The sequence below is a fragment of the Portunus trituberculatus genome, chromosome 46, assembly GCF_017591435.1.
Source record: "Portunus trituberculatus isolate SZX2019 chromosome 46, ASM1759143v1, whole genome shotgun sequence".
In the NCBI taxonomy this organism is placed as follows: Eukaryota; Metazoa; Arthropoda; class Malacostraca; order Decapoda; family Portunidae; genus Portunus; species Portunus trituberculatus.
Window position 1 is genome coordinate 29999408 of NC_059300.1, and position 18327 is coordinate 30017734.

General features: G+C 35.5%; 1 protein-coding gene across 34 annotated transcripts in view; it reads right to left on the minus strand.

Moving 5' to 3' along the window:
• Nucleotides 1-18327, minus strand: part of LOC123520154 (ankyrin-2-like) — a 391211-nt gene that overhangs the window by 40093 nt on the left and 332791 nt on the right. For 28 of the 34 annotated variants that reach the window (XM_045282127.1, XM_045282124.1, XM_045282120.1 and 25 more), the window contains 5 exons: nt 14539-14738; nt 12259-12495; nt 9158-9206; nt 2642-3418; nt 1444-1599 (listed from right to left, as the gene is read on the minus strand). In XM_045282127.1, coding sequence (XP_045138062.1) covers nt 1444-1599; nt 2642-3418; nt 9158-9206; nt 12259-12495; nt 14539-14738 — 1419 coding nt within the window. The remainder of the gene's footprint in view (nt 1-1443; nt 1600-2641; nt 3419-9157; nt 9207-12258; nt 12496-14538; nt 14739-18327) is intronic. The other 6 variants (XM_045282136.1, XM_045282125.1, XM_045282137.1 and 3 more) reach the window with 2 other exon arrangements.

Sequence of the window (18327 nt, forward strand, 5' to 3'; positions counted from 1 at the left end):
ATACAAATTAATATATTTGTAAACAATTACTTTTGCTTTTATATCAATTTCCTTACATAAAAAACATTTTAACGAAAAAGAAAGATGAGGTCAGCTTCCTGAGAAACACCTCAGCACCAAACAAATAACTCAATTATAAGATTAGGGTCACTTCCTTCATCTAAATCCTGTTATGAGGAAGATATATGGTTTCTCCAGACTATGTCTTATTCTCTGACCAACCTGTCTGTCCCACATCAAGTAGCAGTGCTCTCTCTCTCTCTCTCTCTCTCTCTCTCTCTCTCTCTCTCTCTCTTTCAATCATCTCAAAATTGATATTACACAATACTAGATATGCATATTTGACAAATCAAATAGGTTAGGAACTCATGAATATAACTGCAGAGCTAGGGAGGTAATAGAGTTTTCAGTACGTGCACAATGTTTTACATAAACATAACCACAGTAACCACACTTGCACAGCAGAAGTGCTGCAGTATTTACAAAAGTGTCATGCATTTCATTACAAGGGTTACTTCAAAAATAAATCTATCACATAATCTACATTAGCTTTATAAAATCTGGCAAGACAGAGGGCATATTCATACTTACTTCACTAAGGAATATAACTTAATACTTAAAAAATATAATCATTCATATATTTTCTAATAGGAAAAAATAACATGCACATGCAGTTTATGAAAAAGATGAAAAAAAAAGTTACTGTATTTCATGCATGAGAGAAAATAAGACAATATAAATTATATTAGAGACATTTTCAACATCAACTTTTATAGCACCAAACTTGTGATGATGTTCTGAAGATCTTTTTATAGTAAGTGAATTTGTATCTTAAAAATCTGGCATCAACTAAAAAGCATACACAGATAAGTACAGATTTAAACAGTCAGGGTGACAGAACATTTCAATATATTTTTTTGTATTTCATTACCTTTCCTAATAAAAACTGTGTTTAGAAATTCATGAGAACAGTTCTTTTGGTTTATGATCAATAACACAATTACTCCTATTCAAATAATTGTGCAAACACAGACAACATATGTATGAAAAGTGAAATTTCCAAGCATCAGTCTCACAATATTATACATTAAAAGCTAAAGATCTGCCATAAAAATGTCCAATGTGAAAAAAAATTAGTAGAGCTTGTTAGCCTGTAAATTTGTGCTTCCTCTCCAAACTGGCCAAGGTGTACTGCAAGCAAGTGTATGACCAAAGCTGCTCAGCACACAATGCACCATTAAGCATTTCTAGCTGCTTTATAATATTCATGAGCATTGAAAATTTACAAAGGGATTACATACAAAACACTCAAGTTTTCCTTGCTATGAAATAAAAAAAATCAGCTTAAAAGAAATGCAATTTGTTCACAACTTTAGCATCTTCAATACTCATCATTTGGTGCATTCTAGAAACACTTAATACTAGTGCCATCCAATCTTCTACCTGGGATGGGAGTGATGCTGGTGGTTGTGGTGGTTGTGGTAGCTGGGAGAGTGGGTGGCTCTGAGCCGTGTTCTACCACAACCTGTGAGGTGGGCTGGGTCTGGCCCTCACGGCGCTGTGCAACTACTGCCTCCTCTTTCACCTCCTCTTGTACCACTATGACAGTGTAACAGTGAACACACAACACTCATCCAACTATAACTCAAATCTACTCTTGCACATCACAGAATAACCCAGATAAAACATAATAAAAAAACCTCTCTCTCTCTCTCTCTCTCTCTCTCTCTCTCTTACTGTGCGCTCTCTTTCAAGGTATATCAAGTGTTTCAAATTAGTTACTTTAGAAAAATATGCCTCATTTTAGCAAAATTTACCTAAAACTTCAAAGCAATTTCAATATTCATTTAGCAGGGAAAAATAATGGGTTAATAAAAAATATGAAAAATACTTTCTAACAGCGACTACTGAACATTGCAATCAATGTAGCAATTGTATTCTGTAAAAAAGAATCATATTTACACTGGAAACATGAGCACAAAGGGAGTGACAGGATTTACTCATGCCTTACAAGGAAAAGCTAATATTTTTACTGCATGCAATCAATTAAGTGTATCTGAAATCTGTGTTTGACTCTAGCATTTATAATTTTTTGTGTAAATATGTGAAGTGCTCCAATGCCTAAGATGTATATACATTTTTTATCACCCTTCACAACAATAATGATGCAATTACTTCACTTTACAGTGCACATAAGTCAATATCCAGCATTCAAAATCAACTTCCTAACCCCAGCCAGACTTTACTGATAAATTTTTTTTTTTGTATTTTAAAAGGAAAGTTCTTGAGTCTAATTTATAAACAAAAAAAAAAGTTACTCAATCTGTCAAAGACTGAAAAAAAAATAATAAATAAAAAGATCTAGCAGTCTCGTGACTCGAAGAATGATATAACATGTCAACACTTAGGTGAGAACTTAAAATAGGGATTTAGGACAGGCTTGACACCATTGATTTACTCAGTTTTTTGCTTGCACTATGAAAAAAATACAACAATAGACAATTTACAGCAAGCAAGATAAAGATGGTTCACAGAAAGTTTGAGATATGACTGTGCCAACCATATGAAACTAGTACTGAATTATTACCAATTCCAGATTTGATTAGCTCAAACCACTTGTGACGTGCATGCTAGCATTTACCTTCTGGTTTCTCAGCTTTTCTCTTCTTGAACTTTTCCTCCAGCTGCTCATCCAGTTTGCCAAGTTCTTCTCCAAGTTTCTGAAGAATAGCTGATTTGTCCTCTTCCATCTCCTTTCCATCAACAACTTTGCTGGTTTGTTTCTTCACTACTATATGCTCTTGTACAGATCCATCCTCAGCTGTTGTGTAGGATTTTGTCTCTGTGGTGACTGTTGTGATGTCTTTGGGCCCACCAACCACCTCTGTTTTTGTTGTTGAAGTGACAGTTTTCTCAGGCTCTTTTTGTGAAGCCTCTGGCTTCTCATCTTTTTCCTTTTTCTCTTCAGGCTTGACCTTTTCCTTAACCATAGGTGTTGTATCATCTTCTTTCTCTTTAATTTTTTCTTTTACAACAGTAACAGGCTTTTCTTTCTCCAAACTTTTTGGTTCCTCTTTGGAAATACTTTCCTTAGTTACTAATTCTTCCACAGGTTTTTTGGCATCTTTATCAGTGACAGTGGTTTCTTCTTTGCTTTCTTGAAGAGTGTCAGGGACAATTTGTGCTGGCTTTGAAGCCTTATCTTTCTTATCTGTCTCAAGTTTTTCTTCTTCCTTGGTGTCTCTTTTAATTGGTGTAGATGTGGCAGTGAATGAGGTAAAAGTGGTGGAATCATCAGCAGCTTCCTCCTTGGTCACTTTTTCATCAGTGACAACCTTTTCCTCGCCGGCATATTTCTTCTCCTCACTCTCGTAAGTTGGTGATAAGTCGGCAGTGTGCTGCTCCCGACTGCTCTTGTCTGGAGGTTGGCAGGACCATTATAAGGACAGTATTATAATGATGAATAAACAGCTATATAGACCATAACATTTGTACATATATCATACATACTTATACAGGGAGCTAACCTGCTACAGTAATACTTTAATTTTCTTTTGCAGCTTCAATTAAAGCCACTAATCACCAAACAGTAAAACTATAGGTTTCACTAGTAAGTAATCTGCACAATCAGGATCTAAAAACCAAAGTCTGATAACAATACCTTAACATCAATGACAAAACTTTTATGTTCATACTGATACTTCTTGCTGCTGGAATCTTGACTCAACAACAACAATAATAATAATAACATTCTATCTATGTGTAAGGCTGACATTCCCAATATATTGTCTTTTGTTTATACAGTTTGCTTGTTTACCAATCAATGCACACCATTTCCAGCCTCTAGCAGCAAGAACACAAACATACACATACACACACATGAAAGGCAAGCCTCCCACTCCTGTAAGAAAGGCAAATTCACAGCCCCTTGCTTTACATAAATATGCTTATTAACTGCAGGGTGAAAAATGGCAAGTATGAAAGAAGACCAATCCAATATGTTTTTTTTCTTTTTTTTTTCTGACCTGGCATTAAAAATGTTTATCCTATTCAGTAAAAGGTGAACGTCCAGATCCCTACACCAAGATGCTAATAACATTAACAACAAATATGGGAAATGAAATCAAACTGGTTTTACAGATCCTGATGTTTCAACCATCTTTTTCCAGAAAATTAATACACTGTTGATAATACTTTAGTAATTTTACAAGAATAAGAGATAACCCCAATAAAACTAATGTACTAAGATGTAATGTGCTGCTTACTAACAATGAAATAATTGGATCTGAAAATAATATGCTAATCTAAAAAATATCTGAACAACTCCAGTTTTGTGGTTCTTTCAAAAAGACTAACTGCTGAATAGACTAACTGGATTCATGAACACTATCTATGCCACTCAAGTTTTCCAGTTACTAAAAACCTTCATGTAATACATAACATGCAACACTTTCATAAATATGCAAACATACTGATACACATCACTTAAAAAACGTTTTACCTAATTGATCTTATTCAGTAAATAAAAAAATATAAAAAATCAACATATCATGTAATTTTATCCAAAGAATATTTCTGGAGGTATATCCTCAAAGGAAACTTTGTTCTTCACATTCTAAAAATCCAAATCAACATTTGCCAACCTGATAGCAATAACTGTGCGAGAATCCAAGAATCCTACACTTTGAGATATAAGAGGCTAAGAAAAAAATTAACAAGCAGAGAGTTAAGCTGATCTAAAACTCTTCCCTGTAATCCTTAGGTGACCCAAACTAACCCTGCTGAAATATTTTGTTCTTTGTCATCCCTTTTTAATGGACAATGTGGTTGTATGTATACAATAGAGGTGGTACAGGGCACATAAGACATTAAGGTAAGCCTGAGGAATGGGGAACAGCATGTTCTGGCAGAACAGACATCCAGTAAGGACAAGGATTATTGAAAGTAATATTCAACACATAGGATAAGCTGACTGACAGGTAAAACATCAGTGACATTCAGGTACAGGCAAATTTTTGGTAAGATCATTGTTAAAGTGGTTATGATCTCACTTCAATTATTCAATAACATCATGAGAATATGAGACAATAAAAGGATGAAACAAAGCTTTACAAAGTGGCGGGCTCTTTGGAATCCTCTACTTTTCACAACCATTTCAGCCCTCTCTTTCAGTCTACTCCTCATTCTTAACCATTAAGTAGTGAGCCAAGTGCACATAGGAAGATTTACACAAGATTGTCTTTCTTCTTCCATGAAAAAGAAAATTAAAAAATCCAAAGCTTTCTAAAATAATCTCTGGGTGTCTTGTTTGCTTTACAGTGAAGTGATAAATGAGATGCAACATTGTATTGTTTATCAACTGCAAGGATAACAGTAATCAGAGTAGCAAAGAAACTTTTTACTTATCATTCACACACCTGACTTATGAATGGGTGTCATGGGAGTGTGAGTGACTAAGACACTGTTGGTAGTCTTACTGAGGAGACTATGATTGACACAAAGCAAAGCACACCTTGAAGTCAACCCAGCTGATGGTCACCAAGGATAATGTGATGGCCTTGTATGGCTGTGGGAACAGTTTTAAATTCTGGTAATGTGATTTTTTTTTTCTGACTATCTCAGGACCTTATTAATAAACTAATCTGATTTTTCTCTTGACATGAGCCAGATATATAGGGATATTATCATTATCACTGAGAGGAAGATGGAAATAGAAGAAGGATAGTATGAAAATGTCTTAAGAGAGATAATATACTATGTGGGTTACTTTGAAGTTATGTCAGATTGCTGGAACAATTTACACACAATTATGTATTTAAAATAAAATTTTTCTAAGATTCATATAATCTTTCCCAATGCTCCTTCCAGCCAAAGTTATAACATGTAAAAATTCATGGCAAGTATCATGATAACTTTAAGTTATTGTTTATGGCCAGTATGTTGATAACAGAGATGGAGATGCTGGTAACATCCACACTACCACTAATTTTGAGTTTTCATTCAAATTCCAACAAAAACATTAATTATCTTTAAAAAACGACATCCATGTTAAATCTGTAATGTACTTCTGATTCTGTAGTGTGATTTCTAATATATGATATAATGAATTTAATAATAGACAAATAAAGTGTACAATTTAAAAGGAAACTTTTTATCCTTCCTCTTCAGTCTACCTATTTACCTCTCTCATTGGGAATATTCCCCAAGGGATGGCCATGACAGAGAAGCCTCCATTTCTCCCTATCCTGACACTCCCTCCATGCTTGTTCAAGCTCTCTGCCTCTAACAACACTTCTTTCACACATTCTAGGCCCTTTTGTCTCTCTATATCCAGACACTCCCTGTTTGCTTGTCCAGCATTTTTGGCTCTACTAGCATGTCTTTCAGATGTGTACCCCTTTACCCTCTCCTTTCACCTTCCTTGTGGCCTTTCTCTCCTCCCATATGGAACTTTAAATTATTCACCCAAGTCTTCTTTACAAACTCTATTCTTCACACCACTGTCTATAATTGAGATGAAGATTCTTGTATTAATATTAAGATATAAGAACCAGTGAGGCATGACTATGCAGACCACTAATGTAAATGTCCACAAAAATTATTTATGGAGATATCTGGACTTTCATATTTTCACACAATGCAGGATCTTCTCACATATGCGGTGAGAAAAAACGATTCTGACTATAAAATCACAATAACACTTAAGAAATAAAACCTTTCAACAACAGGTACTTCCATACAAACTGAACTATACCCTATCACTTGCCTGTCATGTTATTTACCACTTTACTGTTGCAATTACAATATAATCCATCATTAGCATTCCCATTTTATAACATCTTAACTATTACAACTGGTAAGAGATATTTGGGTATGTCTATGAAATAATAACAGGAATTTGTATACAAAACATTCTTTCTCCAGGAACATGACTAAGTTACAAGCACTATCTGTCAAAGACAGATATGGCAATATAAATAAATATTTTACTAGTAAACAAATCCAATAATATATGTTACTCACCTTAAACTAAAAACATCACCTTATCCATTGCAGAAACTCTTTTATTACAAATTTATCACTTGAACCAATCACAACTGCTCATGTGGCAGCTGCACTATTCTGTCACATTTATTCTTATAATTCCTGCAAACATAAGGAATATTTTTTTTCTAATTATAATATTGCTCTTCATGACTTTAAGCTAATGATGGATTTTACTGTCATCCTCAAAAAGATGTAACTAGAACACAGCTGTGTTGGACATTATACTAAATATATTCAGGAAATATGATTTGTAAGAGGTTACATATTTGGTCTAATGTAAAGGCTATCCATAAGGAACATCACATTTTATCCATCCCCAAATAATATACTACAGATTTGAGAGTATAGTACTAAGTAAATCTACTACTTTGACTTGATGCTAACCTGTGATGGCCAACATATTTTATAATTACTATAATCCTTAAAAACATTTAATTGATTTCATATAATACTATGTATTTTTACAACAATAATGATACACCACAAAGCATCTTCACAATTTTCAGCAAGGGATGGATTGTGAGTTTTATTAGAAATTTCATAATTTTAAGCCAAAATGTCTAGATGTAACAGGGCTACAAAATACTAACTATACCTACATTATGTCTACTAATACAACTACTCTCTCTCTCTCTCTCTCTCTCTCTCTCTCTCTCTCTCTCTCTGCATTCCTTAGAGAACCATCAGTCTGTGTGATAATCTTCTTTCAAATGGAGAGTGAAACAAGTGATATGTGAGAGCAAGTGGAAAGTAGTTGAAGACTTTGAAAATAAATGAGTTAGAAACAAAATTAAAACAAAAATTTTTTAAAAAGAAAATTAAACATAAGAGTGAGTAAGCAAACATCAGCACCAGAGCACATGACATGAAAATATGGATGGAGAGATGCTAAAAGAGATTATTTATTTTGAAATGTAATGAATGTGAAGAGTGTAGGTGAGGTGGTGAATGGGATGTATGAATAAGAAAAAATCAAGAAAGAATAAAGTAACAGCAAATCTGAAGAAAATTAAGAAAATGGAGATGGCAGGAATGAATGACACTATGGCCAAGATATGAAAATATGAGCTGAAAGAATATGCAAAACAGTGTGTTAAATAGCATATGAAAAGAAAAAGAGAGCTAGCAGTATAGAAAGGATGCAGTTAACAAGGAATTATATTGATACACAACTTGACTACTGATGAAAAGGTGTGTGAATGGAGAAACACTGAAATATAGGATGGTTGAGACAGTCATATTTACTAAAGACAAGTTTAGCCAAGAAAGAAAGTCAGTAAGTGAAATAAAGAAGAAAGTATGCATCACTGAGGTAATTCAGTGGATGAAAGAGAAGAACTTCAATGAAATGGGTGGACATAAAGCATGGGTGTCTAGAGTGTATGTGAGAGGTAAGGAAGGAATGATAATGAAAAGATTACAGTACATGAGGGAATGTAAGGACTGAAATCAATATAGACTCTTCTTTCATGGCCATCCTCTGAAGGGAGTTCTTCGGATCAGGTGTTATAAGTAGAGGGATAGTACATATTTTGGCAGTAATTTCTTGGAAGACATAATACTTGTCTTTATACTTGGCTACATATCTGACATTTGCACTAAATCAGAATAAAAAGAAACTGGGCAAACTTTCTAGTACATATCTTTCTATGTTTTTGAGCAAATACTAAAAATCCCAATCAACTAGTTAAGCACAAAATATGATGCACTGAGATCTGCTCCATTTAGTCTTTCCCAAGTCACATACTTGGGAGATAATGCATGACTAACAAATCAACAAAACCTCTGGGATACTACAAGGTGCTACAGAAAGGGTGGGCTCACTACAGATCCCAATGTTGTGGCACCTTCAGTTAATCAACCTTACTACAGACATATTTCTGTCAGTTTCCACTGCTTATGAAGAAACTTATTTCAGTGAGGGCTGAATTCTGGTATGGTGTAAAGCTGTTCTTATATGCATATGAATGTACGCATATCCTTAGGTGTCTGTCTGTTATTCCAAGTAGATAAAATAATGAATCAAGCTAAAGCAGCACTACATGAGAGAAATTATGAGGTTTAAAATATGTAAAATAAAAAAGACAATTGTCAGATGGGTAATAGTTACCGTGGTATGCTCTTTGGTTCTCCTCTTCCTCCTCTGCACTTTCTGCCTCCTGTGAACATAAAAAGTCATAAATACAACATGCTAACAGGGCAAAACAATACATGTGGTAACACTGCAAAATATAATTGAAGGAAAACATCCCACTGCATAATCATGTATGACAAAAAAATAACAAATAAAATTATGGATACATGAAAGAATGAAAAATATGTCAAAATGTCATAATTGGTGAAAAAAATTGTACTTATAGCAGAATTTCATTTTCTTCACAAATAGACATGTTATGATGTCAAGATCTCACTAAAAAAAAAAAAAAAAAACTAAGCATCAGAATATGAAAACACTGTCTAATATATAGAATGAAAAATCTGAATTAGGTGTTTCAATATCTCTCTCTCTCTCTCTCTCTCTCTCTCTCTCTCTCTCTCTCTCTCTCTCTCTCTCTCTCTCTCAATGCTACAAGCCCGTAAATAATTTTTATCTTTCCACAATAAAGCAAGCTTGAGAATGAAAGCTGAATAACTTAATCAATCTAATATATCCATATGTCCAACACCAAATTATTCAGGTTATGCAACCATGCAATGCTTTAATACTTTATCCTACATTTCTGCACTCACCCTCAATTCCTTAAAGCGCTGCAATAAGCAAGCATGCAAGAGCAACATAAGTATGGCAACATTATGACAGGTCAGAGCAGTCTCATTGTCTCTATGATCAGTTTCAGGAAAGATAACATTCCATTCCAGCTTCTAACTAACAGTAATACTTTTATTTACTCATATAAATAAATAAGTTTACACACGCACACACACACACTGCTCGAACCCTGTAATATACAACTAGGTAAATACACACACACACACACACACACACACACACACACACACACACACACACACACACACACACGGTAGCTCAGTGGTTAGAGCGCTGGCTTCACTAGCCAGAGGACCGGGATTCGATTCCCCGGCCGGGTGGAGATATTTGGGTGTGTCTCCTTTCACGTGTAGCCCCTGTTCACCTAGCAGTGAGTAGGTACGGGATGTAAATCGAGGAGTTGTGACCTTGTTGTCCCGGTGTGTGGTGTGTGCCTGGTCTTAGGCCTATCCAAAGATCAGAAATAATGAGCTCTGAGCTCGTTCCGTAGGGTAACGTCTGGCTGTCTCGTCAGAGACTGCAGCAGATCAAACCGTGAATCACACACACACATACATATATCTATCTATTTATCTCTCTATCTATCTATCTATCTTTATATATATATATATATATATATATATATATATATATATATATATATATATATATATATATATATATATATATATATATATATATATATATATATATATATATATATATATATATATATATATATATATATATATATATATATATATATATATATATATATATATATATATATATATATATATATATATATATATATATATATACACACTCAACCCTCGAAACAACAGACAAATGCGTGCACAACCCTGTCCGTAGATACAGTTCACCATAGCTGAACATAATTTCATTGTCAATGAAATGTGTATAGTAATCCAAAATAGAATATCTAAAAAAAATTTTATGTTTAACATGACACAAGTTCCCAATAGTGCCAGCTGCATTTATCAAGTGGAAAAGCTGACCAGCAGGAAAAAATAGCTGGTCAAACACTGTGAACAAAGACACCCTTAAACAATTGTTATGTCTTCTGGTATTTCATACTGTCATATGGAATAAATTATATCGACCTTAATTCCCACAGAAATGTTTTGAAATCCACAAATAAGATAGTATCGAGTGTTTCTTTTACTTGTGCTCACCCTTTGCCATCATGAAGGGAATATAAGCATAAATTCTAGTTCAAATAGATAAATTTTGTGACTCTATTAACAAAAATAATAAAATGAATTAATAATATCAGAGGTTTGGGCCGTAATAAGTGTGATAATGACATTTTATGAGCACCATCAACGTTTTATTTAGTAACTTTGTAAAAATAAATACCTGAAGTACAAAAAAGTTCATGCACTATGAATATTCATTATATAATGTCACATGTATATGAACATTAAAAAACAATGGTGTGTGCATTTTGTACGCTACACTATGTGATTAATCTTTTCCCTTTAATGATTCTGATATCTGCAGACAAGCAACTAATGTTAGGCTAAGGCATTCCATAAAAGCTTTCCTCTCTCTTGATCAGAACCGAACATAAAAATAAGGCTTCAATATTTCTTTTTGGCAAAGATCTCATAAATGTAACATAAAGTGAAATGATTTGACAAGTAAAAAACACACTTCAGAATTTCTTACTAGCACCTTACACCCTTTTTTGTCTTCATTTTTTCTTCCAAACTTCCTATTTCTATGCTTCCCACTCCCTCATGTAATCTTACAATACAAAGACATTTCTTCTACTTTCTACTTGTGTCATTATCTGGGACAACATCTACTACAGAATGTTCATTTCTCACCCATATTTCAGCATGTTCCTTTACAGTGCTTTCACTTGTGACTGTTCATGCTCATGCTACGCAGGAGTTTTATACCCATGTTATCCATGTTAAAAGGATGCCTTCAGTAATCCTTCATGCATACCTCATGCTGCCTCCACTCAGTCCTCAATATTCAAATGTTCCATGCCAACACTCATTCTAAAGTCCTTCCAGCAAATCTAATTTTCTCTATAACTATGAACTTAGTCATATCATTAGAACTAATTCTCACGAGTCAACAATCTAAGTGACTCTCCAATAATTTATGCATTTACTTGTTTCATCTACTCTATATTATTACTAAGATCTCTTTTACATCCCTTTTCCTCAGCTACTTCTGTCAGATATCTTTTAAGATCCACTCAACAGATGCACATAGTGTATACATATCAACAGATTTATACCAACACTCCAATGTATTCCATGTATTCATTAGAGAATATTTTCAGAAGTAAGGGCTTCTCCTACAATGTGAGCCTTTAAATAAAAGTTTCTTCCAGCAACAGTCACACTAAAAGTGATATATATAAACTCTCCTTTAGGTGCAATGATAAATTCAATTTATTTAAAATCATAATTTCTTCTTACCTTCATCATGTCCTGCTCATCATATGAGACGTCCAAGGAGACATCCCTGTTGAGTGTTGCATCCCTCGAAGGGCCAAGCTCATCCTTGAAGGTGTCAAACCCAGACTGGTCGAAGTGTGCCTTTGCCATTGCTCTTTCAATGTCATCAGTGACCACTTCTACATTGAAGATGCACTGCTTCACAATGTCTTCACGATTGATCTTTCGCAAGGCCTTCCCAACAGTGTTCCCAGAAGCCTGGATTTTGGTAAATAATAAAGAATGTTGAAATTCTTTTTAAGCAAGACACCTTCTCCTTTATTAAATGGGATAATACATTATCAAAAAATCAGACTGTATGATTTCTTTTCAAATAACAAAGAAAAGTAGACTCATGAAATTTATAAATCTCAACAAGTATGAAATCTGCAATTAAAAACATAAGTCACTTAATAATTTCAAAAATCAACCATCACTTTAATAACTTTTTATACACATTTCCTTCACTCACATTACTTTAACATAGCATTTTCAGAAATTATCTATGGACTTGCATGTAAACATACAGAAGCATATGTAAACATGTACATACACTTGTATGCATTTTTATATAATTATTTTTTACAACACCATAAACTTTCAAAAGCTTACACTTTCACAATCCTTTTTTTTCAAATCTACAGTATGTGCAGGAAGTGTTGACACTGCCTGAAAAAAAACATTGTTTGATGGTTTGCTGAGAGAATGGTAGATAAACAAAAACATAAATTTAACCAATTAATATCTCGTTGCATCCTCTTTCATCTTCACAATATCCTGAATGTATTTGGGGATACTGGATGCAAGGTTTTGCAGATAATTTTGTGAAAAACTGGCCCACAGTTGCTCGACTGAAGTCTCAAGTTTTGCCAGTGATGACGTGTCCATACCACGCAGCTGTCTCTTCATGGACACCCATAAGTTTTTTATTGAATTGCTATTTAGGCAATTACTTGGCCAATCACTAATGAAGGGAACCTCACAGTCAGTCAACCACTGCTTAACAGATTTAGCAACATGTGCAGGAGCTGAATCCTGCATAAACAATTTTGCTTGTGTTTTTCCAAAAGAATCAAACAGGACATCAATCAAAAGCTCTAAATAGTTGTGTTGGTTCATTTTAACATTAGCAGGAAAAATAACTAAATCATCAGCACCATAGTGTATAAAGCAGCCCCAAACCATAAGTGATGCTGGGTGCTTCATGATCTTTGAGGTGTACTTAGGATCCAAGTGCTCACTGCCTGGCTTGTGGTAGACTCGTGATGACAGTGTCCCAGTAATACTGAAAGCTGCCTCATCCCTCCAGAGCATCATCTTCCATTGCTCCTCACTCCAGACTAGGTATTTCTTGCAAAATTTTACTTTCTTCTCCTTTTAAAGTGCAGTTAACAGGGGTTTCTTGTAGGCATAGTAACATTTGTACCCCCAGTCATTGTGCAGAATGTCCTGCACACTCCTCACAGACACATGTTCCAGTATCTGTGAGCTTTTTCTTTTATTTACTGTGCAGTCAGCCTTGGCTCTTTAGCAACCTGCCTGGGGATAAGTGCACAGGTTTTTAAAGTGGTCTTACAAGGCCTAACCAACTTGGGAAGTGAAGTGAGTGCAGCAGCTTCCCTGCTTCCTTGAAATGCTTTACCAAGCACTGTATTGTTCTCGGCTTAACACCTGCTTGACTGGAAATAAATGGAAGTTCATGACCAGCCTTATATAAAGTAAACACCTCCTTTTGTCTATCTCTACTTGTAGTCAATTTGAGCATATTGAGAGGGTGGGAGGAAGCAAAATAATAGTGCAATTAGCCTACACTTGGCACATCAAACACACAGTCCACCTTCTCTCTTAGGAAGCTGAACAGCTAGTGAGGTGACTCAGACAATGACGAATGTGTCTCAGGAAACAAAGAAGGTTGCCAGTTAGTAGTGCAAAAGCATCATAACATATTGCGGTCCCGGGAAGGTACTTGTGAGCCTTTCTCCACTTAACAGGAGAAGAAATGGCATTAGCTCGTGGTGTCAGAACTTTCCACACATACTGTATGTGTGGTCTCTAAAAATGGCAATATTTTGTAAGACACATTTTTTTCTTGCTTGACCTTCACTTGAAGCAGACAGAAAAGTTGTATAAAAATTATGCAAGAATATAAAGAAAAAAACTTGGACTTTGAAAACATTCCTAAATAACCAGCACTTGGGTACATTCAAATCTTGACAAATCCACACTCTACCATTATTACACAAAATAGCTCTGAAATAGTACCTTGTTTCCTGCAGTTTGCATCCAAAGCCTGAGCATGACAATTGCTTGCTGAGGAGCATTGTCTGGGTACTGGGACTTGATGATGTTGATGTCAGAGTCAGTGACTTCCAGCTCGTGTGCAAGAGCCACCCAGTCCGTACCCAGCATGTTAGAGATGTCAGTGAGGCGAAGATTTGCCCTGTGGATGGTGTCTGCTTTGCCTGTGCAAAAAAAAAAAAAAAAAAAAAAAAAAAAAAGAGAAATTAATCATCAACCACTGCTGTCACTGTCATAAATACAAATATCACCATCATCACTATTATGACACTTTATACAATGTAAAGTCTAGAATGTAGAGAAAGAAAACATACACATACTGAATAAACATAGTACTAATGATATATGTTTAATGAAAAAGATGATATCATTACCATGTATTAAGATTATGTTCATCTTCCGAAATCCAAAAAATCTGTAAATTGCAGCTATCTGAATCACCCAGCCTACATAATGATTATGAAAATAATATAACTAGCCATTCTCAACATTTTCTTCATAGTTGAATGTTGTCAATGAGACATTCTGTGCTGTATACTCACACAGGAGTCGTCGCTTCACGTCTTCATGGTATTCATATGGCAGAGTTTGAATGGTTGGGCCAGTGATCCCCAGGGGAGTGGTCAGTGTGAGGGTTATTAGTTTGTAACCACATTTAATCAACACAGCAGACAAAAGACAAAGCCCAAGAATTTAACATTCTGGGTACAAGTGTTGCCATGTGTCAAATCAGAGTGGCACTGGCTGACTCCATGGGAGGGTATGGTGTGCCATCAACTTTTCTTCCATGAACATGCTCATGCCAACTGTAGCTAGAATTGCTCAGTTTCTATATTTGTGTCTTACCATTAAATCAATGAAATTGATACCTTTAACAAAATTAATATAATATTGTTGATGACTAATTGTCTATCTGCACTATATTTAATAACTGCATCCTGGGATATGCAATACGTCATGTGACTCAACATTCACACTATAGCAGACTGTGCAAGATCAGGTGATTCTTGCTGAGCCAACTTTTACAAAAATAAATCTAGATGTTCTGGAATTAAGTGATTATTAATAAAATATGCAATTCTAATATTCCAATATGATGATGATGACGACAATGTGAAAATATGTAAAACTCCAAAAGTGATTAATCTTACTTCTAAATACTTTACAGCCATGCATTATTTCCTTAACATTAACTGTAATCTCAAATAATCATGTGTGTGTGTGTGTGTATGTGTATGTGTGTGTGTGTGTGTGTGTGTGTGTGTGTGTGTGTGTGTGTGTGTTATTCCCCACGGTTGTCTGCTGGTCATCCGGCCAGCCTTATCCCTATAGAAAGAGCTCGGAGCTCATACTGACCAATCTTTGGGTAGGACTGAGACCACATCACACACAATACACAGGGAAAGCGAGGCCATAAATCATCCAGTTACATACTGTATCTAGTTGCTGCTATGTGAACAGAGGCTATACATTAAAGGAGGCTTGCTCATTTGCCTCATCGTTTCCAGGACTTGAACCTGGCCCCTCTCGATTGTGAGCTGAGTGTGCTAACCCCTACACTATGCGGTGTGTGTGTGTGTGTGTGTGTGTGTGTGTGTGTGTGTGTGTGTGTGTGTGTGTGTGTGTGTGTGTGTGTGTGTGTATTTACCTATTTGTGTATTACAGGAACTGAGCTAAGCTCTCTGTGTCCTATCTCCTTGTCCATTCCTGTCATATCTCTCTTTCATCTGATTGACACACACCGCGTCAACGACATCACTGCTCAGTTTATTCCACTTATCAATGCTACGATGCGGGAAACTGTATTTTCTCACATCATTTAGCCAGATGTCTTTTATTAGCTTTTTTTCATGTCCTCGGAGATGATTACTTGTGGTCACCTTTATCAACTCTCTGTCCAGTATGTCAATCTTGTTCACCAATTTATACATAGTTATCATGTCTCCTCTTGTTCTTCTCTCTTCTAATGTGGTCAGCCCCAGCTTCCTCAGTCTTTCCTCATAGTCTAACTCCCTGAGTCCTGGTACCATCCTTGTTGCCAGCCTCTGTACCATTTCTACCTTCTTCACATTTTTCTTCATATGCGGTGACCAGACACAAGCTGCATATTCTAACTGGGGTCTTATTAAGGTACATAATATCTTCTTCATCATTCCTTCATCTAGGTAGTGGAATGCAAGGCCAATATTTTGAAGCATGTTATATGTTTTCCAAAAATCTTGTTAATGTGTTTCTCCGGTGACAAAGTGTTTTGCACAGTTACTCCTAAGTCTTTCTCCTCATTGGTCTCTTTAATTTTCTCATCACCCAGCCTGTAATCCCAGTTTGGTCTGTATCTACTTCTTCCCATTTTCATAACATGGGTCTTGTCTATATTAAATTCCATCTGCCACTCCTTACTCCACTCATATATTTTATCAAGATCTTCCTGTAATTTGTTACAATCTTCCACATTCTTTATTCTCCTCATAATTTTAGTATCATCCGCAAACATGTTCATGTAACTGTCAATTCCTACTGGCATATCTTTAACATAAATCAAAAACATGATGGGATCAAGCACTGACCCTTGTGGAACTCCACTGGTTACCTTCTTCCACTCGGACTTCCTTCCTCTCACCACTGTTCTCATTTCTCTTCCCACTAAATAATTTTCCATCCATTTGTGTGTGTGTGTGTATGTGTGTGTGTGTGTGTGTGTGTGTGTGTGTGTGTGTGTGTGTGTGTGTGTGTGTGTGTATGTGTATGTGTGTGTGTGTGTGTGTGTGCGTGTGTGTATGTGTGTGTGCGTGTGTGTGTGTGTATGTGTGTTTACCTAGTTATATTTACCTAGTTGTATTGTACAGGCTTCGAGCGGGGCTCATAGTGTCCTGTCTCTATGTCTCCATTATCTCATTTTTCCTTAAAGTTATGCAAATTATGTGCTGTAACAACTTCATTATCCAATGCATTCCATTTTTCCACCATTCTGTGTGGAAAACTGTATTTTCCAATATCCTTCACACACTGCCTCATCCTAATCTTTACATGTCTTCTTGTCCTATCTTCTGTCACCAGTAACAGGTCTTCCTTGTCTATCTTTTCAATGCCATTGACTATCTTGTACATTGTTATTAGGTCCCCTCATTCTCTTTTATCTAGTAAGGTTGGTAGTCCCATTTCCTTCAGTCGTTCTTCATATATTAGGTCCATTAGTTCCTGCACCATCTTTGTAGCAATCTTCTGTATCCTTTCTAATTTTCTTATATCCTTTTAGAGCTCAAAGACCACACCACTGCTGCATATTCCAGCCTTGGACGTATCATGCTTGTGATGATTTTTTTCATTATATCTTTGTCCATGTATTGAAATGCCACTCTTATCTTAGTCAACATTTTATATGATAATCCAAATATCTTGCTTATGTGTTTTTCAGGGCTCAGATTTTCCTGTATAATCACTCCCAGATCATTTTCCTCTTTAGTCTTCATTATTTGTTTCTCTCCCATCAAATAGTTCCATACCAGTCTTCTTTTGCTCTTTCTTAGTTTCATTATGTGACATTTTTTGGCATTAAACTCCAATTTTCACTTCCTGCTTCATTCATAGATCTTGTTTATATCTTTCTGTAACAGCAGACAGTCCTCCCTGGTTTAGATAACTCTTAGCAGCTTTGCATCATCAGCAAATAAATTAATATAACTGTTTACCCTATGCAAATGTGTAATTCACCATGGTTGTCTGCTGGTCACCCAGCCAGCCTTCCCCATTATG